This window comes from Glossina fuscipes, unplaced genomic scaffold, assembly GCF_014805625.2.
Source record: "Glossina fuscipes isolate IAEA_lab_2018 unplaced genomic scaffold, Yale_Gfus_2 133, whole genome shotgun sequence".
Classification (NCBI taxonomy): domain Eukaryota; kingdom Metazoa; phylum Arthropoda; class Insecta; order Diptera; family Glossinidae; genus Glossina; species Glossina fuscipes.
The window spans coordinates 111,160-134,928 of NW_023998476.1; the positions used below are offsets into that span (position 1 = coordinate 111,160).

The 23,769-nt window shown below is 34.5% G+C and overlaps 2 protein-coding genes across 14 annotated transcripts in view; one reads left to right on the forward strand and one right to left on the reverse strand.

Moving 5' to 3' along the window:
- Nucleotides 1-1,376, reverse strand: part of LOC119640903 — a 38,098-nt gene extending 36,722 nt beyond the window's left edge. For 3 of the 11 annotated variants that reach the window (XM_038039232.1, XM_038039225.1, XM_038039222.1), the window contains exon 1: nt 1,067-1,376. The gene's annotated coding sequence lies outside the window, so the exon portion shown is untranslated. Of the gene's footprint in view, nt 1-766; nt 786-889; nt 944-997 lie in introns of those variants that run through there. The other 8 variants (XM_038039231.1, XM_038039227.1, XM_038039226.1 and 5 more) reach the window with 7 other exon arrangements.
- An 8,357-nt stretch (nt 1,377-9,733) lies between these two features.
- Nucleotides 9,734-16,361, forward strand: LOC119640959 (endoplasmic reticulum metallopeptidase 1). Of its 3 annotated transcripts, none has more exons than XM_038039351.1 (11): nt 9,734-9,948; nt 10,279-10,937; nt 11,001-11,085; nt 11,938-12,213; nt 14,392-14,775; nt 14,838-15,018; nt 15,093-15,277; nt 15,338-15,581; nt 15,646-15,748; nt 15,816-16,098; nt 16,158-16,361. In XM_038039351.1, the coding sequence occupies exons 1-11, from the start codon at nt 9,805-9,807 to the stop codon at nt 16,323-16,325; spliced, it is 2,712 nt and encodes a 903-aa protein (XP_037895279.1). In that variant the 5' UTR covers nt 9,734-9,804; the 3' UTR covers nt 16,326-16,361. The 3 variants fall into 3 exon arrangements, with proteins under 3 accessions (XP_037895279.1, XP_037895281.1, XP_037895282.1); XM_038039353.1 differs by having other exon boundaries at nt 9,734-9,921; XM_038039354.1 differs by lacking the exons at nt 15,816-16,098; nt 16,158-16,361 and having other exon boundaries at nt 15,338-15,612; nt 15,664-15,727.
- Nucleotides 16,362-23,769: the final 7,408 nt, after the last annotated feature.

Here is a 23,769-nt window from a genome sequence, read left to right on the forward strand (position 1 = left end):
GTGTAACTTTCCAACAGGATAGAGCCCAAAATTTCGAGGAAAAAATATTTTTCAAATAATGAACTTCATTCCACGCAGGCTGCATAGTTCGATTTGTCTGTTAAGCCAATTATAAAAGAAATATATATAGAAACTTTAAGGAAACATTGAAAGCTCTTAACTGCGATATTTCGTGGCCTTTCTGAGCAATTCTCGCACTCTTATAAGTATAGCTTAAAAAAGTGAATTGTCCGGTCGACGTGACATTTATACGCTCTCAGAACAAGGGTGAAAAGCAATGTGTCATGAAGGATGTTAATAAATAGTTTTGCGGTCCCGTGGATACTTGAAGCAGCAAGACGAACGGGTTGTTGTCTTTTACTTTCAAAGACATTATGTTAATTCTTTGCAATGGCCTTGTGAGAAATGTTATCCAATAAGAGGATTAAAAAAATGACAAGTATAAACGATATATCCCCGCCCGCGTTTTTTCTTTTCCCTCCATAAGTCCTTACAGATTGGGGGTCGATAATATAAATTCCTAATTTCATTCAGTGCAATTCAAATTTTAGGAAGCACATAAAAGCAATTTAATTGAAATCACATTCAGTGCATAACAAATATTTATTATAACAAATATTTATAAAGATATGTGTACGAGCATTAGACAGTTAGTGGTAGTGTCGAACAATATAAACAAAACAAAATTAGGTCACAGTTAATATCGTATATGGACATAACGATGCGAATGCGTAAAAGAGAAGCGAGAAAGAGAAATAACTAATACCAATATGATAAATAAAATTGCATTACGACTTTTCACATATATGTATGCACATACACACTACACTTTTATTTATAAGCATATTCGTGCTAATATCAAATACGCTTCATTTTTGAATTCTCTTACACGAGTGACTCAAATCATGAAAATCAATACATTTAACACAATACTGCTACAATACTTGTAGATAATTTAAAATGAAAACAAAAAAAAAAGGTATTGTTATATACATACATATGCATACAAAATGCATATTTCAAACATTTAATGCACTTATACAAACATATGTGTGTATATACGAACATATAAACGAATATCTTTAATTTCGATATCCATACACTCGGCCAGATTCACTTTAACTTTTAATTTTTTATTTTTAAACTTTAATATTGCAAAAGGAAGGAGAACAACTCATCTTTTAACTTAAAAATTACACTTTCCTACTCAAAGATAGTGCGTGTTTCCCTTTGAATTCATTTGCGAGTATAACATGTTGTCATTTCTTATTATTATTGAAGAATTCCGATACATCTGTCATTACTATTCTTTTATATGATAAACGACCTTACTTCCCGTCCGAGTGAAACGACTTAACGCGGAAGAAACACTTCGGCAAACTAAATAAAATGAAACCTTAGTACCATTCTAATGGGAGATTTATTCTCCGTTGTTACTAAAAGGTAGTATAAAAATCTGCTATATATAAACAACGTTCTCTATAAGAGCAGAGATGATATTTGCTTTGCAATAAGAAAAAAACGTGAGAAGCATTGAAAAAAAATCAAATTTTACGATTTTTTTCGTTACAATTCGCATTTTTATAGTCACCAGCGAAGCATTTAAATTTTAAAAGCGAAAATTATAATAACATTTGATCAATCCTTTCGGCTCTTTCTTATCTTTTACAGATTTTAAGGCAATATTTTTGGGCGCTCAAATAGCTGACTTTCTTTGTTAAAAAAACGAATATGAAAATTGAATTGAAATTGAAATTTTTCTCCTTCAGGAACGACATTCCTTACCGTTACATTCATTACATCAGCCGCCCGAGTTTTTGATCCCATTAAAATAATCGAGAGCGCATCCGTGAAAACACAGCAAAAAAAAAAACTAGTAACAAAGACATGTTTGGCTAGGGTCCGAATCTCGCATAACCACCACCACTACTGTCTTAAACGCCCCATGCTTTTATTTGTCGTCATAAAAAAGTGAATGGGCTAAAACTTAATTTTTGGCATTTACTTCACTAAAAGGTATTGTTAAGAAAATTTTGTCTACTTCGTCGTGACGGCCGCATTCTGTCTTCTTTACGTCATAATTAATAAGCATAAAACCTTAAAAAAATGAAAAAAAAGAAAATTTAATCACTTATAACTTTATGTTGACATGTCCGATTTTTTCCATTCTTGCACATAAATACTCTACGGACTTCTGCCTTGACTAACTTGGCTCGTTTTCAATACTCACTTGCGTGCAAAAACTTCTAATGTTGCTTCCAAATTTCGAGTCGATATCTTCATTTTTGCGACCAGGAGATTGTCAACAACTCTGAACCATGCCCGGACTTAAAAAAGCAAGCAAAAATTCTTGTTACAGTTCACTTAAGAATTCATTTTGTGCTTACAAAGTTTGATTCATTTAAGATAGTATAAAAAAATGAATATTTTAAAAAAGCAAACTAAGGGGCTTAAAATATATATTTCATTTTTACTCTATCCATAATTCGGGGAATCTCACTTATATAAGCACATAATCCACATAATCTAACTGAATTGACAACGAAAAATTTATAGAAAGACAAAAAAAAAGAAATTCATCAGAAAAATTCATTAAGAGAACACAAGAACAAAATGGATGGAGTATTGAAAATCGTGTGAAAACAAAACAGTTCGTGTAAAAAGAGAATCTTTTATTTTTAACTCCTGTTAAATGACATTTCATGTAAAAAAAATTCATGTAAAAAGATGATTGGTGTATATATATTAACACACGTTAGCGGACAGTGAAAATTTCAGCGAGGTGTAAAAAATGACAGTCAATTAATCTTAAAATTAATTACGATATCGGGAATCTGATTTAGTACATTTTCTAAGGGTAGTTAGAAGATCATGTAGCAATCGATACACGCAACGAATACTATAGCAATCACGACAATGTAGATCAAATTTTTCAACTCAGGTGACGTGAATGGTATAGCATTCATGTAAGAGAAAACATGAGGGCACAATGGGAGAATCTGGTCTCTTTCTAGTGAAATTTACGAATTTAAATGTGCTTTAAGCAAATTGGTAAATATACAGAGGCAAAATAAAATAATATGGAAAAACTTAAAGAATCAGGTAATTAGTATATTTTGGCAACTACAATAATTAAAAAAACCCCGGTGGTATAAAAAATTTAATGAAGAATAATTGGCTTTAAAATTTAAATGTCGAGCATTCATGGCATTTTGCGTCTTTTAATTATTGCATTTTCATAAATATATTTATGTACAGTAAAAGCTCCTTATTCGCGCTTCATTTATTCGTGGTTTCACTGTTCGCGCATTAAAAAAATGCGACCCAATTCGGGAATTGTTTTGTTTCTGTAGTTGAAACTTATTTAAAAAAGGAAAATTTAGATTTTAAAGCACTTCTGGTTTTGGACAATGCTCCAGGTCATCCTCGCGAACTTGAAACTATGCATCCAAACACAAAAGTAACATTTTTACCTCCCAACACAGCGGCTTTGCTTCAACCTATGGGCCAAGGAATAATCCAGGCCATTAACCTCTGTTACATTAGACGAACCTTCAAAATCATATTGGATAATATGGAATGTAATCTTGATATGAATGATATGGAATGCGGAAAAAATTTGATGTAGGAAAATGCATCGTAAACATAAAGGAATCATTGGAAAAACTGAAGCTACACACATTGAAGTCATGCTGGAAAAAAACGGTGGACTGCTGTGACTGCGGAAAATGACGAAGAATCTGGACGAGATGGGTTTGAACAGATAGAATCAAGTGACATTCAGGAATTGATTGAAAATGTTCAAAAACTACAATTAAATTGATTTTTTTATATATTTGATTTTTTTTTATATTGTCACCATTCCGTATTCACGGTTTCTTTTTTTATTTTGTCACCTAGGAACGTACCCCTATAATCCCATATAAATTACCATTCCGTATTCACGGTTTTTGTATTCGCGGCATTTTTATGCGCGAATAAGGAGCTTTTACTGTATACATATTCATACATACATACATATATATATATATATATATATATGTATATATAAATACATTTATATACATTAAGGTAATTGAATTTATTCCTTTTATTTTGACTTTTATATCGTATTACATGACATTGCCGCTAATATTATTTTATCGCAAATTTTAAAGTTTTGTAATCTATTGGAATACCGCTAACATAGGTTTCTTCAATTATCACCTAAACAGTGCACTAAACTAAGGAAGTACTTGAATGTGTTGTCATATGGGGATTGGCTTGAGTGTTTGGAAAATGACCGTTTTGAGGTTAAAAATTAACACTAGGCTTGAAAGAAATTGAAAATCCAACAAATGCTAGGGATGTTGGAGAAATGTTAATGAAAAAATCTGAAAAGTGTAATTGCAAATATAAGCAGTGCACAAAGGCGTAAGAGTGTGTATTAAAGTTGAGAGAAGTATGGGTACCAAAGTAATTAATGTGGAAAATAATGCAACTGATGAGAAATATTGGTTGACCACGAGCATCCTGTGCGCAATATATAGAATATATATAGAATATATAGAGAATACTGCTTTAAGCTCGACTTAAGTTTGCTAAGTCAGATTCAAAACGATCGGTCAGATCAGTCGCATATTTTGTATCTGCTAAAACAATTAACGAGCTCACCATGGGCGGCTTAGGTAACGATTGCTGTTGAGTTGGCCCAAACGACGATGACGGGAAGAGAAGAAGAATAGTATATAAAAACAAAAATGTAAAAGAAAATCTTCCATTTTAATTATTTAGATTGACGACTACCGGTTTTCTTGCTGGAATGGAAATGTTTTTTCAAACTTGATTCAATTTCCCATAGATGAGAGCGCACAGGAAAAGACAAGGTGTTGAAAGATGACTGCGAATATTTGCATCGGACGTGGTCAGCGTCAGATGATAAATTTTGTATCGTTAAAAAAGCGATGGAAATTAATTCAAGCATTTTCTTTTTACCAATGTTAGAGCGAGTGTAAATTGAAGCACAGTCCCCAACCAGTTAGTCCTTCCATCTATAAAATAATTAATTACAACATATATCGCAGAAGCCAATACTATAAAAACGCTTAAAGGTTCATCGCCAAGAGCACTGTCTAACAAATCGCTAAGGTATTACAAAAAAAGATGAGAATGAATCTGTAAATGATTTTGAGTCAAGAGGTAGTGAACTTACAAGCGCTTAATAAATAGCAATTTTATTATTGATATAGAACAGGAGGTCAATACCACCGCATAGATCCGCAAACACTGTACGGAGTAATATCGTTACTGACTTTAGCCATTTAAAATGTATTTCTTTTGCAGTTTTTTAGTCTGGTTCTTAAAAGAAAATTTATTTATTTTTTTTTTGCAGACATTTTGCAAAGTGACATAAGCTCGAAATTTTGAATTTTTTCATTTACATTTTACGATTATTAATCGGGTTTTATCTGACTGAGTATTTAGAAACCAAATTGATTTTTGGCTTTAATATGTCCGCCTTGTTCTATTTGTCGAAGGGTACGTTTTCGAATGATGAAATTTTTTGCCTAACATTTATCACTTTTTGTTTTTAATTGAGCAATTTGACAAGTGCATGTGCAATACAAAATACAGGGGCAGAAGTGTAATTTAGCGAAATTCCGCGCGCAAGCAATGGAAGAATCTGAAGAAGGAACATTTCGTAAAAAATTTTTACTATTTCTGAAGTCACATTTGTTGGCTGCTGCCTTTGGGCTGATAACATTACTTCAATGGCTTTATATACTCAATTGGTAAGCGTAACAAAATGCAATAACTGCTAGAAAGTAAACTGTTTCTCGAAGGGAACCTTGGGAATTCGCCACCAATCCTATTGTCAACGTGTGCTGTATTTCAATTTCAATTTTGATTTGGATCATTTATTCCATATCGCACTATTTATTATTAGCTATACCACCGTTTGTTGAATGGATATTCATTCTTCTCTTAGTAAGTATAAAATTTCATACCGCTGGTATCGCATTGTATTTCGTGCGTTTTTCAAGGTAGAATGCTTAACACTATCTCCACTGGCCGTCGTGATTAGGAGCAGTGGTCTAGGCTTTGCAATATGTTTAAGTGCAGCTGTAGCAACTTTAGCAACTTTTTCATTTGTGGGTCTTGGCCTATCAAAGGTAAAGATTTTCTCACCGTGTTGTTATATCTAAATGTTTTTATATTCGATAATATATATGTATATATAGTAGCATTTCGGAACGAAATTTACAATTGTAATCGACATTGGGAGGGTGATGGCTATGGGTCTCTTTATAATTACAATTGTTGTGGCACTTCTTCTCAGGACCTTAACAGCCATTTACATTTGTGTTACGTTGGCTTACGTTACGATAATAATGGTATATCCATAATAAGGTAATGTATATATATATATATATATAGTAATGGTATATACTCCTGAGCAATTCTAAATTTAGTTTTAATTTAATCTTATCTAATTCAGTTTATCAGTTACAATGCAACTGTCCTGAGAACTGAACGTATTAGAGGCTTTACATCCGTTGCAAGCCTTGCTTTAATCATTTACTGTGAGACGTACCTTTTGTCTATTATAAGCTTATATGTTTGTTGGATCATGGATCGGTATAATTAAAATCCAAAGCAACCATTAGTACCGTTAGTTAGCTTCCGTGTATATAATAATAAAATTGTGTGTGTGTGCTCTACTTTTTTATCTAAATAAGGCTTAGTTTCATTCTCAACGCCAAGCGTTAGGAGAAAATGCATATGGATCAGGTAACAATCCCATCAAATTTGTTAGGCTACTACGTTTATTCTATATACGAATATTGAGATTGCAGAAATTTTCAAAATAGAGATCTTAACTATGCTCAATCCATAAGTGGTATGCCGTTATCGACCAAGCACTCTTTGCAGCCACGACCAAAAAAGACTCTACCGCATTCATTAATCCATCAAGACAATGCGAAGTCAGCTGCATTCCAAGTAGCGAAAAAGCATTACCTTTCCTTAAGTGACATTTGCAAACAATGGTCAGCCATAATAATATTAATATATGGTCGTCATATTACAATAGCAACAGATTATTATCACCGACACAAATTTGTTAACTAGATCAGAAACTATAGAAAATTAATTATGGTATAAAATGGATAGATAACGATATAATTGCGTATAAAACATCAGATAACAAAGAATTCGTTAGTTATACCCTATGCCACTTGTGGCACAAGGTACATTAAGTTACTGTGGACGTATGTAACATTCAGAAGGACTTAAGATCGACCTATTCCTCATTGTCCCGATCAATTCAGAATCATCTCTGTCCATCCGTGTATTTTTGTGCTCAAGCTGCGAGCCGCAATTTTTGCGATATCTTGATACAATTATGCATAGAGACGTGCATTGGCCCAAGGACCGCTATTGAAAATCTACCTTTCGACTCCCCAAATAACGACCTATTCTGGAAAATCGTTATACGAAAAAAAAAAATTCAATTTGCAAAATTTCTTAGCGAAAGTGACTGAGCAGTAGTTTTTCAGCATTCTAAATTGAAATGAAAACTTTGAACCGTTTGGGCAATTTTTTCAACCCCCTCTCATATAACCGTTCCTATGGAAATTGTAGGTTTATATGGTAAAAAGGTGAAATTTTCATTATTTCATAGTGTAAATTGGCTCATAAAAGCAAATTGGCAAAGAAGTCTACCTTACCGAATTTGCACTACATAAGTCTATTTTTTGGATACCATCGCATGTAAGGATTCTCATGAAACGTAAACCCTTATAGGCCAAAAAAGTCCTATTGTAAATATTTTGTGATGAAAATTAGTTCATGATAGTAATTAAACAAAAAATTAAGTGGACCTAATTTTAACCATGTTGGTCTGTTTCTTGGCTCCACTCCATATAAGAGTCCCATGACTAGCAAGTTCTCCGGAGAAAGGATTAATTTTTAATAATGAAAATTAACTCACAGTAGCGATTGAGTAAAAAAACTAACTGTAGGGAATATGGATCATATAGGTCTGATTTTTGGACACTAACAATTAAGCATTTTCCGAGTTGCGGGCTTTTATTGAAATTATGACTGTGTAAGAAAATAATGTGTACTTTTTGGTGTATTATTATTAAAACGAGTGTGTATTGTACTAGGCGAGGTAGTGTAGGATATGTAATTGTCGGCGTTGCTCGACTATAATATTCTGTTACGAAATTCGCTTTTCTATTATAGAACCCGTACCACTAAATCGTGGATATTCTTTTTAAGAGAATAAACACCTTAAAATTCTTTTACTTACGATTATATTCCTTAGCAGTGGGGTTATTCACAATTTATTTTGGCAGTGCTCGCGACTAAAATGTTCTGCCTTCCGTAAATATTCTATTTATATACATTTTTACAAGCATATTACTGTTACCTAATTTCATGGTTTTTTTTTAATCCGTCAATCTGCTTTTCCGGTGATCGTTTTTCTCGGCTAGCAGCTCCATGACGCACCTGCGAATGTGCACTTGGTTTTTCCCTGTCTAGGAAATTTATTATTTGGGAAAATTAATTGTAAGGAATGAGCTGGACTTAGGGTTTCCGTAACAATATATATGTGATTTTTTTTATATTTATATATTGTAAAATATGTAAGAAAATAAAACATATTTATATATATTTATTTAAAATGTACATTTTTAAAACAGCTAATAATAGTTAGTACGTTGTTACGTACCACGTAGTTGTTTGTAAAGCGCGTTAAAAACGTTCTTTAGGAATAGGAACTTCAGTAGGCTTGATCGTCTTCACTGTTTGGCATATAGAACATTTAGAGACGTCTGTAAGTTCAGGGGAGATTTGCCTTAAGTAGGCATGTCACATCCATTTTTAATTTTGACACACAGACTAAGCGGTGAAGGTAAATCACATTAGAATTTTTATAGCCTATGCGAACTTCCGTAACCGTTATTACATGCTTTTTCTCAATGCCTCTATAAAGCACACAAACAAGCTTCAAAAACGCTATAAAGTATATAAATTCTTTACCATTTTTAAATTCGAAATGCACTGAAGCATGTCGTGTTGTTCGTTTTTTCATCCATCCGTTTGGCTAACTATCTAGCACCTGTGGTCAACATTCTCCCAATCGCAAAAATGAAGATATCGCTTACAAATTTGCAAAAGAATTTATAAATTTGTTTTCCGTGTTTTTTGTTTATTTCTCATAAAATGCGACACACACACATCATATAAATTTGAATTTTTATTCTGAAAATAGAAAAAATCAGCCGCGACCACCCAATTTCATAGTGTACAAAAAATTAGTTCTTTTCCTTCTTTTAAGTCCTTCTTAGGATAAGGATGATAGGTATAATAGATTCGGTCATGACTGAATATAATTTTGTCACTTGTTTTTACTTTTAAAAGCTGTCTGCGATTTCCTAAAAACATATATTTCAGATTTGACAATTTTATGTCTGTAAATTGATCAAGAGTATAAAAGACCACAACAAACAAAACTATTGTTCGGTGATGAAAATCTTTATAAACCAACCGCTTATTTAGTGCTTTTCGCCGGAAGAAAAGATTCAGTGTCTCTGCGCCGTAAGCGCGTATACCTGCAACTGTTTCTAATAGTTACCAAAGAATATAATTATTATTATCGTTATTACTATTATTAGCACTGATAAGATATAATAAGTTTTTAGCTTAAAATGCCTAATCGTATATTGATACGTTTTTAGTGTTCTAGTAGCTATCAATAGAATCGCTTGGAGTATTTGTCTATTAATCTAGAAGGGAATCGTATATTTATATGGCATGGAGTCAAAAAAAATGTTGAGACATCGTGCTAATGCAATAAACAGTGATCGGAAAGCAATTGATCCGCTATTGCGGCATTCACAAATTATTGAAGATATTGATGATGAGACAAAAGTATTTGGATATTACATAAGAAAGCAGGTTTATATTCGAAACGAATTTAATCTTTAATACGGGGAGGTTTACTTTCAGACACATATTATTTTTATTATTGCCGCGAGTTTACGAGTTTAGTAGCTTATAGAACTTGACTAAGAGAGAAATGCAATTAAAAGAGAAACCATACTTCTCAAGCTTGCAGTTTTTTTGTTGCATGTTCCCTAAAAGGGGAAAATAAAAATGTGAAAACCGAGTGCGCAAAAAAATCTTTTAGGTCAAATTCGCTCAAGCTTAGCAGAGCATATCAGAATTTATATAACATGTATAAATAAATATTATGTTAAAACTAAAACTAATATTTTATTTTGTTAGACCACTGGTATAAAAACTTACTTTATCTCTCGTGATAAAATTAAATCCTATTGGGCTCCGGTATTTTTAAGTTTTTGGATCTTGCTATATTATGGTATTGCGATACCAGCTTTTCATCAATTGCCAAATTCCCTAAGCTATCAGGATGAAATTCTTCACAAAGATCGTTTCATAGCTGAACGTGCTGAAGTTCATTTACATAAGATTACCGAAATCGGTCCCCGCGTAGTTGGAAGTGTTGAAAACGAAGTTATGACTATCGCTTACCTAAAAGAGCAGTTTAGAAAATTGAAAGATGAAGCCAAATCTTTTTATAAAATTGAATATGACCTACAGGTGGCCTCTGGCAGTTATATCCATTGGAAAATGATTAATTCATATCAAGGTGTACAGAATTTCATAATCAAAATTGGACCCAAAAACACAAATAGTACCTCTTACTTGCTAGTAAATAGCCATTTTGATTCTGTACCCAGGGGTCCTGGAGCTGGAGATGACGGGGTTATGGTCTCCGTCATGCTTGAAGTACTTCGTGTTTTGTCACAATCGCCGCATCATCTTAATAATCCGGTTATTTTTCTTTTTAATGGAGCCGAGGAGAACCCTTTACAGGGATCACACGCATTCGTTACTCGACACAAATGGGCCAGACATGCAAGGTAATCCAAACCAAAAAATAAAAAAAGTTAAAGGCATTTAATTTCATTGATGCCTATTTTCAGAGCTTTAATTAATTTGGACTCAGCTGGTAGTGGAGGCCGTGAAATTCTTTTCCAATCAGGACCTAATCATCCCTGGTTAATGAAGGCAAGATAATTTGTTAACCACACTCACTTACATCTTTACGTTATTCGAACGTCAACAACTCAGAAATCTATCTCCTTCAATGCAGCAATTTTTTGAACCTTTTATTATATGACTATTCCTAGGGAAACTGAATCTTTATATGGCAAAAATGCTTAACTTTCAACACTCGTCAAAGAAAATTCGTTCATAATAACAATTCGCTGTAAAAATTAATCTTACCAAACAAATCAGGTAGATCTATTTTTTGGATCCGAACCCATATAAGGGCTCTAATGAAAAATGACCATTTATATATCAAAAAGGGTTAATTTTTAAGATTTTATGATGAAAAGTGGTCGTTAGTAAATTAATCATAAGACATTTGAATCATATATGTCATCTCTTGAGGCTCAACTGCACCATATGAAGAGGCTCTCATGACAGCAACTAGCGAATAAAACAAATAAGAAAATTATAGCTGGTCATGATCGAATCTTGTATACGCATCACCTCCTAAAAAAGACTAAAAAAAGGGAAAGAACTAAATTTTTATACTCTATAAAATAGAGTAGACGCTGCCGATTTTTTATATATTTTTCTTTTTATACATTATAAAATTGAGTGGGCGTGCTCGATTAGGTATACTCAAACCGCATTGAGATTTGAATTCTTGAATGCCGATTCTCTATCCGAGACTCTTATCTACTTGATTTTGCGACTATGAGAACGCTGGCAACTTGACTTGGTTAAGAGAGTCCGTGCTTTCGAACTCTAAATTAGAATAAGTAGTGATTATGGAAAACCTGGCTCAGGCTGATTTTAAACCTATCTTATTGAGAAGAGATTTTTAAGATAATACAAATATTTTTGCAGTTATACAAAGCCTCGGTACCGCATCCATTCGCCTCCACAGTAGCCGAAGAAATGTTCGAACGACATTTTATACCTTCGGACACGGACTTTCGAATATTTCGTGATTATGGAAAAATACCTGGTCTTGATATGGCCCACCAGTATAACGGTTATGTCTACCACACTCGATACGATCGTCCAAAAATTATTACTCGAAACACTTTACAAAATACTGGTGATAATGTTTTGGCTTTAGTGCGTGCCATTGCAAATTCAACTGAATTAGAAGACACCGAGGTAAGCACTATATAATGCAAATGTTACTTTGGTTATTATATAATATAACTGTACAAAGGAATAGTAGGATAGGATCAAAATATATTACACGTCCTTACACATACATAGCGTCTTTCAACTAGAGGTTACGCAACAGAGCCATCGTGTGGCAAGCAGCGCTGCGGGTGTTCTCAGGAACTGCACCAAATGATCGCTGAAGGGATTTCTAAACTATTTTTCCTGGGTTCTTGGAGCCCCAAATGCCACAGTTCGATTTTTTTACGCAACAGATGAAAATAAACCTCTTCAACTTTAATTCAAAAACCATTATCGCGAAATCTCACTATTTCAACATTTTGCAGGAGTGCAAGTGAACATGATGGACTTCTGGATAACTAAGAACTGATCTTTAGGCATTGCGTTCCGCATTATAGAAGTGAAATTCTTCTAGAATTGGCTTAGAAGGAAATAGACTACACTGACCTGCAAAGGCCATAGCAGATTTTTCGTATTCGACTGAACACCTAAATACGTCCACATATAATGGCCCTTAAAGCTGTATTGTAGCTCTAAACATTTATTCTCAGTCATGCATGGCTGATTATCTTAAAAGTAATGTAACCAAAAGACGTCTTTACAGAAATGCAATTCCTTTAACAAAAGCCATATTATGATGCACGCTATCGTTTGTACGTTCTTTAACGTGTCTCTCAGAGTCCACTTCGCATGCATCTGATTTTATTGTCCAGAAATAGTGCGCCAATATTTCAGAAGTCCATTTCCGCTGATATCTTTACTCTACGAATTATGTTCAAAGAAAGAAGTGGGTTTAAGAGACATAAGGTTACATGTGTATTGTCGTGCTTAGCGATTTTTTGCTTTGGGAAAAATGAATCAAGGCATGGCTTATTCACCGGATTCATCATACTTAACCGCCTGAGAATTTTTCCTTCCCCAAAACCCAAAGGACCCATGAAAGAACGGACTTTTGTCACGATCAAGATTATACCAAAAAGCGCGAGCAGCAGTACTTCGGGGACTGGAATAAGCGTTGGCACAAGTGGATTATAACGAAGGAGGATTACTTTGAAGGGAACAAAATGGACATTGATGAGTAAATAAAAAGCCACTTCTCTTTTTGAACAAACTTGTTCGTCGCTTAGCGCGCCACAGTTCTCCAGAAAGTAATCTCTGCGAGAATGCTTGAAAGTGCACTTTCAGTGATACATTACTACCCAAATTTCGACAGCAAGTGACAAATTAAGGAACAAGCTTTGTTTCCTGGAAAATTTTCTGTTGTCGCCTCGAAGTACGTTTTTATTAATCATGTGTGCCTTGGGATTTTTATGATCTTTTCTGTTTTTATTGATGGTTAAGGCGTAAAGAGATACGTGTACGTCGTTATCTGTATTAACAAAACCAGACTTGACTTGCGTTTCCGTGAACAGTATTATCAATCAGGAAAGCAATGTCTATAAGATAAGAGCATTCTCTCCACGTCATTATATTCATTTTCTTTTTATTGTTTGTTTGGAGTTACGTTTACGCCCTAATAGCAGCACATGGTGGGATGCACATCTTAGCCGGAAAAGCCTGACACACATCAAAACAGCTTCTTTACCCAAGTGTGTCGTTCGCACAAGTTCATTGTTGGAAGCTTTATACACAACCTTATCAGTGCGTATATTGCGTGAGATGCCCTCCAAAGCCCAGGTAAAATTATTATGCTTCAAACGTAAAGCTCGCACTTTGATATTTTCGCCATGGATTTGAACTTCGTGTATGCGAAAAAGAGCTAACTTTGTTTTGGCCGCTGGACGACCTAACTCGAACTTCCGCTTTTTGTGGCTCAGCGCCTACGAGCACAATCATGGTTGATGCCCTACGCAAAACCACTAAAAGAAAAATTTTTGGCAACTGCAAACAGTAAGGCTTAAAGCTACATTCAGGCGTTCTGATCGGTTACTAGTCATAAAAGAAAACACTGTATATTTTTGTTATTGTTGTGTTGCTTTTGTGTGAATTTTAACACAGCTTCGATTGTATTATTCTAGTTTTATTACTAATCGGGATTATTTAGCTGCAAAAATTGCGTTATGCCTTGTGATGTCTCCTTGATGTTGCTTAGAATACGGCCATTAATATAGTTTTTGCAAGCAAAAATTATAATTTGCTTTACTTTGTTTCTTTTTCATTCAGAAATTTGCTGCAGGTCATGTTGTCTTCTACGATATAATGGGATTGTTTTTGGTGTTCTATGACGAGTCAATGGGCATTTTATTAAATATTGCGGTGTCGTTAGCAGCTGTGGCCGCCTGTATTTGTTCGACTAAAGTGATAGCCAGTCAAGTTGATTTGACTGTAAGCGAACTCATTAAACATATCACATTGACTTCTGGCGCTCAATTATTGGCAGTAATAGTGGCTTCAGTGTTATGTTTGCTCATGGCTCTTGTACTGGATGGGATAAATGTGTCTATGTCTTGGTTTACGTTTTCTTGGTTAATTTTGGGATTGTACTTTTGCCCATCACTTTTTGGAATGTTTATAATACCGGCCATGTATTTTCGTTTTACTCGCGATGTAAGTGTCCACTATTTATGTAAATAATGAAAATATTTACAATTTTTTAATGCTTTTTTTAGGTACGTTTGCCTATTGCATGCAGAGTTAAAATGCTTCTAAACTGTCATTGCATCTTGTTGGTTTTAATTACATTGACTTTAACAATTTGCCATATAAGATCAGCATTCGTGCCAATGCTATCGGTTTTATTTTACACTATAAGTTTAATTATTAACTTGTGCACAGGATTTTACAAAACATGTTCGAAATATTTTTTCCTCCTTTTTTACTTATTTGATTTATTTTGCGATAATTTGATCTTACCTTTTTTTTAGCTGTGGTCTGGATGATACCTCATACCCTTGTAGGAATTCCACCATTTCTCTTCTTCGCCTATCTATCCCATGGCTTCTTTTCTACTTTCATTCCGATGACAGGGCGATTTGGTGATGGCGTTAATCCTGACTTAATAATAGCTGCTTTCACGATTGTTACAAGCATTCTAATTGCAGGATTTACGGTTTGTGCTTATGTAAATTGCACAAGTTTTTCTTCTTTTTCATTTTCTTTTCTTTCCCAGATACCTGTTTTCAATTTGTTTAAAAATCCCACAGCTATTGCCGGCGTATTTTTCTTTATCAATCTGTTGTGCATAATTTTTGCTGTTACTCCCTTCGCTTTTCCGTATACACCGGAAACAAATGTTCATAGAGCAGCGATACTGAATGTTCGTAGAACGTTTCGTAATGAGCAAAATGATATCCGCAGAACCGAGACAGGCTATTTCATGCTACCACAGGACAGACGAGCTCGTTCAATTATACGTTTGTACTAAGTAGACGTAAACATGTGCAAGTAATAATCATTAAAAACATTTTGAAAATTCAGAAAAATTTGGTTATACAGAGTTGGCTCAATCCGTAAAAACTGATTGTGATACCGAAATGTTGTGTGGTTTACCTCTCTACAACCATCGTTGGCACAAAGCAAGGTAGTAATTGTAATGCTATGTAAATGGTATGAATAGATTTTAGATATTTTCTTTTATATGTTTTTAGAAATTCCGGTATCTGGTTGCCAGGACCTGATCCCCATTTTAATCAAATGCCAGTTCTTAAAATGTCAACGAAAAATCAATTAAGTAAAACGAAAGTGCGGTTTAATATGACACTAACAGGTCCTGACCATATGGGAATTTTCCTTCGACCTATCAATGGTGGTAATATAAGTAATTGGTCTTTTCATGAAACGCCTTTGCGCATGAATTGGCCATCTCCTTATTTTATATACTTTTCATATGGTATAGTCACAAGTCCTTTAGAATTTTATTTGGATGTCGAGGTATGTAGACGTTTGTTTTTAAATTATGATCTCGTGATTTAGCTAAGCCAAATTCTTAGAATAACTTAGGCAATTGGAGTAGATCTGCTTTCGAGATTGGTATTGCAGCCCACTGGATCCATGACGATGACTTTCAAACGGAAGACTTTAAGCAATTTCTAGCTTCTTTACCTAAGTATGTAGATGCGATCGCTTGGCCGGCGTCCTATGATACTTGGTATTTTTAATAGCTATGCTTCAAAATTTACCGATATTTTCAATATTTGGTAAACAAAAATAAATATGTATAGAATATGTTATTAATGAATTCAACGAGAATGTTTTTTACGAAAAGAAAAAATAAACATCAAATCGTGGATCGCGACTTCCGATCCGACTACAATGTATTCATCATGATTTCTCAAGCAAGTAAGAGTGTGAAAATTAAAAACTAGTAAAACTAGTAAACTAATAAAACCATTCGTGCCTGGGCCAAAGCACGTCGGTGCACCAAATTTCACCAAAATGTGCTCAAAGATTGAGACTAGGTTGAATAAATTGCACTACAAATCTTGTTGGGTGTAAAAAGGGCTTATTGTAAAGCGAATGGCAATTTAACTAAGGAAATTAGAAATTCTCGACGTTTTTTGTTAAATATTTTTTTTTGTATTTCTATTCTTCATCTTTTTTCATCGACGTCCTTCCAACGAATTATTGCAGAAATTATTTTGAAATAAATTCTTAGACTAAAAAAAGGCATTGAGCACCAGCAACACAGGCTATCAGCTCTAATTTAAATAAATGGGCATTAGATAATGAGCTTAGTAGTATTAAAAAAGTAATATATTGAATTGATATTCGATTCTGAAGCTGATTGTAGAATGTTCAAAGGATTAATCGTTCCAAATGCAATACTTTTAGCCACGGAAAAGTTGAGAGAATGTGCTTTATAGTGAGAGTTTGTCCACAACTGCAGATTGGGGAGGAAGACTTCTTCAAGATCCATTGGTGAGTTGCAATTGTATGACCAAGGCGAATTCTCGAAAATGTTCGGGTCTTGGTTTTCTCAACATTTGTTGGATATAAAGGTGGAGTTAATTGAGGGTTAATGGAAGAGTAGTGTTGATGATGGTATTGTAAATTTCCTTCTGCAATTTTCTCTTTAACTTTTCTTCCAATGTATCTTTGAAGATCCAACTTTTCCATGACATCATCCATAATTAAAGGAGCAGAAGCAGCATCCTTTGCCGCTCGATCAGCCTACTCATTTCCCAATAAACCGATGTGACTTGGTACCCATAAACTTTTAATTTTTCCGTCGGATGGTGTAATTATATTCCTTAATTCGTTAATGGTGCTCCTTCTCGAAGTCGAAGGATTCCGAATAAGGAAATGTCCGCTTTTATTACAACTTTGTGATCAAAATAATGACAAACAAGGAGGTGAATATTTGTTGCAATGTCAGTGTGCGTAACCAGAGCATTTTCTTCACAAAAATTTAAGCACATTGAATAATAATAATATTGAACGCACGAACAACCGACTAGGTAAGAATCGCGACTATCAATTCCACGGTCGTGGGTTCAATTCTTAGTGCAGTAGAGTTTACTATCTATATTGAATGCTCAGGAGGAAAAGGCTTAGCATTTATCGCTTCAGGCAAACAATTATTATATTGCGGAAACTACCTCTTTACCTCTTTCTCTTTCGTCTTTGTCACTGCCACGGCGTTACACGAATAGGATACCCGACAGACTGTTCATATTAAAAAAAAATGCGTATTGATTAATTTGTATTCGATTCTGTTAAAGTGTGAGAAATTTGCGTTAATTTCTGTTAGTGTGAGAAATTTGCATTATCAGCTGGTTTCTCTTACTGTGCTTTTCTGGACATTTGTTGGATAGCTTTAAGTCGAGTCGGGTGACTCACCAAATCCTCAAGAATTGCACAAGATTAGTCAAGTATTCCAACATGTAATTAAATATTTTAAAAACTTTATTAAATTCTACACTGAGAAATATGTTCGATTAAGCTTAAATTCACGTTGATGAGAAGCTATGCCTTCGTGCAGGAAAAGTCGCAGCACGCTCCAATGCTTGTTTTGTTTTCATTCTTTCAAAATGCTGCATCGAAAATCTATATTGTGAAGAGGCTTTATTTCTCTAGCTATATTATCTTATTGTATAATTATGTTATTCTTATTTTTCTAGCTGCGGAGCACGTATGTGCCTCGCGCGTCGCTTAGGCTAGATTTAGAAATGCAAATATTATTTGCTTTTTACGAAATTATAAATTGGAATGTCATTACGACCAATTGGAGGTGTGCACGTTCTTGTCGGACCATTACAATTTAAAATGACACAAATATAAATAAATAGTTTGTGTCTATAAATAAACTTTGCAAATTTTATTTCCGATACACTATAGTTTACGTTAATCTCATTCGATAAGCTCACTTTTAATTATATTACATTTGATTGACTTAAGTCAAAAAGTAGTCTCCTTTCCGTATCGTGCCACGCGCCAACGTCGGGAATCGACTCCATCAAATGGCAGCTGGTAAGTGGTTACAGATACCGGCTCTATTGATTCTTTGATGAATAGCAGCAATATGATACATTTGATTCCACAACAGCAGCAAGATAGCAACTCAATAAATTCCGCATTTATTTCATTATCGCACTTAGATATTTCTTTCAAATGGGAAGGCACAGTTTTTTCTTGAAATTCAGTGAAATTTAAAAAAAAGGTTTCAATATTTTTTATTTTCATTTCACTTGATACTATTCAAATATACTGTAATCACGAGAGCTGATAATGTTGCGGTGAATGGAGGTATACCCTAACGTAACTTCTTAAATTCCACTCTCTTTGCGTGTAACAGCTACACAGCCAATTTACCCGAAAAATTAAATCCTTCAGTATTCTGATGATTTTTCAATTGCTTCGATTGGGATTACGTTTGAAAAGCAATTAAAAACCTCTTTAAAGAAGTCTACCTCATTTATAATGCTTGCGCTAGAGTTTATTTACACACTTGGTCTAGCGGACCGGTTTTCCTATCCAATCAGAGTTAACTAAAGAAGCTTTGAAGAACTGTCTCCGAAAAATCCCTGGGGTGTGTGAAAAGGGCGTGAATGGTGTGAAAAATGTGAACACAGAGTTCTTTGTTTGGGCCTTAGCCCTTAGTAGGGGTTAAATTTGGAAATAACATTATTATTGATTTATTTTAGTAATTATTTAATTAATGTTGTTTTTTTTAAATTTTAAGTGTTATACGTCCGCCACATTATCTTATTTATTTTTTTAGTTTTTATTAAATTATGCATATTACTCGTCCACCACGTACGATAGAACAGAACAGTGTGGAGTAAATTCAAAAAATGTCAAGAATCCTGTGGTAACGAAGACCAATTTGCGAAGCGCGGAATGGCGAATAGAAGTGGTAAGTTTCGGACAGACAAATAATCCAAACCCAAAAAATATTTTGTCCGAGATTTCTTACCCCTTTGGCTGCTGTAGCAAAAATGAAAGACCGAGGATGTTGTGCCACACTCTTTTATAGTCGCGACCACCATCGCAGTTCTGTTACGAAGTTGCTTTGTCTGTGCCTGTTACAGTCTGGTACGCGTTATACGATGTACGGCTACTATATATCAATGCTTACTTATGTATGTATGCGTTGTAGAGATGCTTACTTATGTATGTATCATATTAGTTTGGGGATAAAGAAATCCATTATTTTTATATGAACTTCAGCACTTTATTTAACATGCTTCGGATTGTCCGATTTGGGTCAAATATGCACCGTTTTGTTGTATGATTTGTTGCCATTTTAAAGGTAGCTTCAAAATGCCTCTCTCATAGAAGTCCTGGTCTCTATTTGCAAAAAACTCTAGTAGTCGATTTTCACAATCCTCCCTAGATTCCAATTTTTTATCATTAAAGAAATTTTGCAATGCAAGAAAAAGATGATAATCGCTTGGTGCCAAGTCCGGACTGTATGGCGGATGCATTAAAACTTCCCAATCAAGCTCCCGAAGTTTCTGGCGAGTCACTGTAGATGTGTGTGGCCTAGCGTTGTCCTGGTGGAACACGACACCTCTCCTGTTGCCAATTCTGGCCGTTTCTGGTCTGGTGCTGGTTCCGTTTTCCTTTCTTCTTCGACATTTACAATTTTTCCTTTTCTCTACCTCAAATATAAGTTTACTAGTCTTAATCTTAAGATCTATCACTACCATCATTGTAGCCGCACCAACCAGACCAAGAGATCCATTTTTGCACTCACCCCGCGATCAACCCTTTCTTCCACTTACTGTGGCACTGATAAAGCTGACTAAACTTCGGCTTAAGTTAATTATTCTCAATTTCTTCTGATTTCTTTTTACTCTAATTTCTCTTTACCTAATCCTTGCTCTCATAGCCTAACTTGCTCTAGTACTCCCCCTAAGAGACAAAGAACATGTCAGGCCAAAACGAGGGACGGCCATAACTAAAACGTTTCATCATTCATGTATGCAAACTAGAAGTAGGTAACAAAAATAGATATATTAAAAATATATATATAAGGAATTTCTTTTGAAGTTGAGTACTCGCTAAGTGGATGACTTCCAGGATCGCAAGACATTCAGCCGAAAATATAGTGCGATATAAGTGATTTACGAAGTAGGCTTCTATGTTAATATCTGGAAACCACACGCCTACAACATCGGCCTTCGCTCCATTAGTAAAGATGAGTGAATAAGGTTTTCATTTGGTATTGACTAAGTTCGAGTAACGGTGGTAATTGTGGATTTTCTCACTGGCAAGAATTTAATTATAGGTCGAAGATATTGAAGACCAAAAAGAGTTTTGAATAAGCTATGCACATCATCTCTTAGATATACTGTAGCAATGGGTAGGCAAGGTAAATTTTTTCCATTTTTATACAAGAACGCTCCAGCATCGTCCATAGAGTATGCGTTCAAATTGTTGTACATTTATTTATGAGTAATGAGCAAAAAACCAAGTTTTCATCCCTTTTAAAAAACCGAGGTATTCTCAATTTATGTGATGGTGTGGGTGTGTCCTTCGACCGATTTTGCCCATTTTCAATACCACTGTTTCTGCCAAATTTGAACTCGATAGCTTCATTTTCACGGCCAGAATGTTTACAACAGGCATTACACAGACGGATAGACGGACAAACGGGCATGCTTAAATCGATTTAGAGTTTGGTGCTGATTAAAAATACATATACTTTGTGGGGTCTCTGTTGCTTCCTTCTGGCCGTTGCAAATGTTTTTATGAAAAGAATACACCTCTCGTCCTTGCACATTGCCTAAGATAAAAAATGTTGAGCAGAAATAAACACCACTTATCATCCCTGGTTTCGAAAACCATGGGCGAACAAATTTCGTCCAAAAAAATAGCTGCAAAAAAAGCCATAAGAAAGGGCAAACTATAGCACCATGTTAAACAATCAAAATTGCTATAAGTTTCAGAATTATTGCACACCGCGTCATTCTCGTTTGATTAGCTACGCTCCATATATAAACTCATAAGTTTAGGAGAAAAGCGCATGAACCATAATATGTAAATGAATTTCTTTTCAAAGGAAATGAATTTTGCAATACTTTCCGCAAAATAATAGGCAGCTTGTTTATTGTCCATCTGTCAGTGATCTTTTAATTTCATCCGAAGTGAAAAGGCTTTCTTTGATTGTTTAGAAATTTAAAACCCTTTTCGTACTTTTTCTTACAACTTTTTTTTTAGTTGTTGTCACTTAACGGTTTTTTAAATAGTTTTTTGCTGCAGCAATAACGATTAATATACCGAATTATCGCAAACCAGCGAGATGAACGTTTATGTTATGTCTAAGAAGTGCAAATGCTTTAAAAGCACGTCAGCCCTTAATGTGCGTTCGATTCTACTATCATACAACATATTAAATCTTGAAAATATAAATAAGTACACCATCGATCACAAAGAGAGAATGAATGCATCTCATACAAATACAAGATTTTGAACGCTTTTGAAGAAGGAATTCTGAAACAAGAGAAACAGTTGAACACTAAAAGGATTAAATTTTTTTATACCCACCAGTAAAGAATGTGGGTATACTCATTTTATCATAATGTTTGCAACAGCCAAATAGACGCTTCCGCCTGAATTTCTGAATTGGTTAGGGCATATCCTCCCATCTGACTGTCTATGCGTCTGTGTGGTTTGTGGTGTAATAGCACTCTCCTGATGGCAAAAAGAAAGATATTGACTTCAAATTTGGTAGAAAAATTGGAAGTTTCTGTGTGCAGGTTGGTATTAAAAATGGGTCAATTTTGAACACAGCACGCGTGCACAGTAAAGCACAAGCTGAACGCAACTCTGTTTTTGGTAGTTCTTGGCCGAAATTTTCCACATTTACTTCTCGCAAAACTTTACTATTTCCAATTGCATCTGAATGATCATTTCAAAATTAGGTTCATCAATAATCATCAAACGTTATAGATAAAGACACTTATTCGCTTCTTTTCTGGCTACGTGTATGCTTAATATTAATTCAAAAAAGAATTCGAGTACATTTCTAAGTCGGTTCGTATAGTTGCCTAAAGAAACCCTAAAGTGTTAGCCTGATCACTTCTATTATTATTACAAAATATTTAATATAACGAAGTACGTTTTAAGTTTTTAAGCAGTGACTTTTTAAAGTTTTTTTTTTGTTTTTCGTCTGCGATTTGTTAATTGTTTTCGGTGTTTTTGTGTTTTTTACTCGTGTGTTTTCTGTGCTTTTACAAAAACTGATTATCGCAGATACCATATTTGCTTTTGTTTTCTGTAAATATTATAAAAAATTAAAAAATAAAAAAACAAAAAACATAAAAGAAAAATAAAAATAAAGTATTGAAAACAATTGTCATTATCCTCATCAGTTCCCATATCTTTTCAAGTAAGTGGTTATTTCACAATTTATTATATAAAGCATAATGGCCCCGGGGCCGCCAGATAAAAGCTTAAATAGATTTCATCTATTAGCGGACGCATCCCCTTAAAGAAAAAAAATTAAAAATTCCGACCTTCCGATGTTGCCAACCAGTAGCATCATTCCTATTGACAAAAAATATGTTTTAATGTGTCCAACTGATTCTTCTATAACAATTTCGCAAAACAGGCCTTTTGCTTTTAAAAAAGTAGTAGATAGCATTACAACATATATAGACTCTATATCAATTCTACGCGATGGGGATTTACTTGTCCTCGCTGAGAACCCGCGCGCAACCGGAAAAGTCCTAAAATCGAAATCACTAGCTAATTTATGTACTATCTCCGCTAAATTACATGGCAAACTAAACTCAGTTAGAGGGTTAATTTATGCCCCGTGTTTAAAGCATGTGCCGGAAGATGAAATAGTTCGCGAAATGGGCAATGAAGGAGTGACTGAAATCCATAAATTCACTAAATTAGATGTAGACGGAAAAGCCCGCTCTCCTACAGGAAGGATTATTATGGCCTTTCATCGCTGCCGGTTACCGCAAACTGTTGATGTGACTTAGTATAATATATTACTGTAGCATGGGTGAAGCGCGACGCAAGTGCCGGGAAATTAATCCATCTGGGATCCAAAGAATTAGCAAAAGCAATACCTACGCTGTTGTCGCCTCGCAAATCGAGCCTAATAAGCCTTTAACTCGAACTCCTTCCAATGAAAAACTTGTT

Excerpts from the sequence above, each read along its gene's own strand:
- LOC119640959 (XM_038039351.1), top strand. The coding sequence starts at position 9,805 with ATGGAGTCAAAAAAAATGTTGAGACATCGTGCTAATGCAATAAACAGT. Across the intron at positions 9,949-10,278 it reads GATATTACATAAGAAAGCAG|ACCACTGGTATAAAAACTTA; the intron begins GTTTATATTCGA and ends TTATTTTGTTAG. Across the intron at positions 14,776-14,837 it reads ATTTTCGTTTTACTCGCGAT|GTACGTTTGCCTATTGCATG; the intron begins GTAAGTGTCCAC and ends TGCTTTTTTTAG.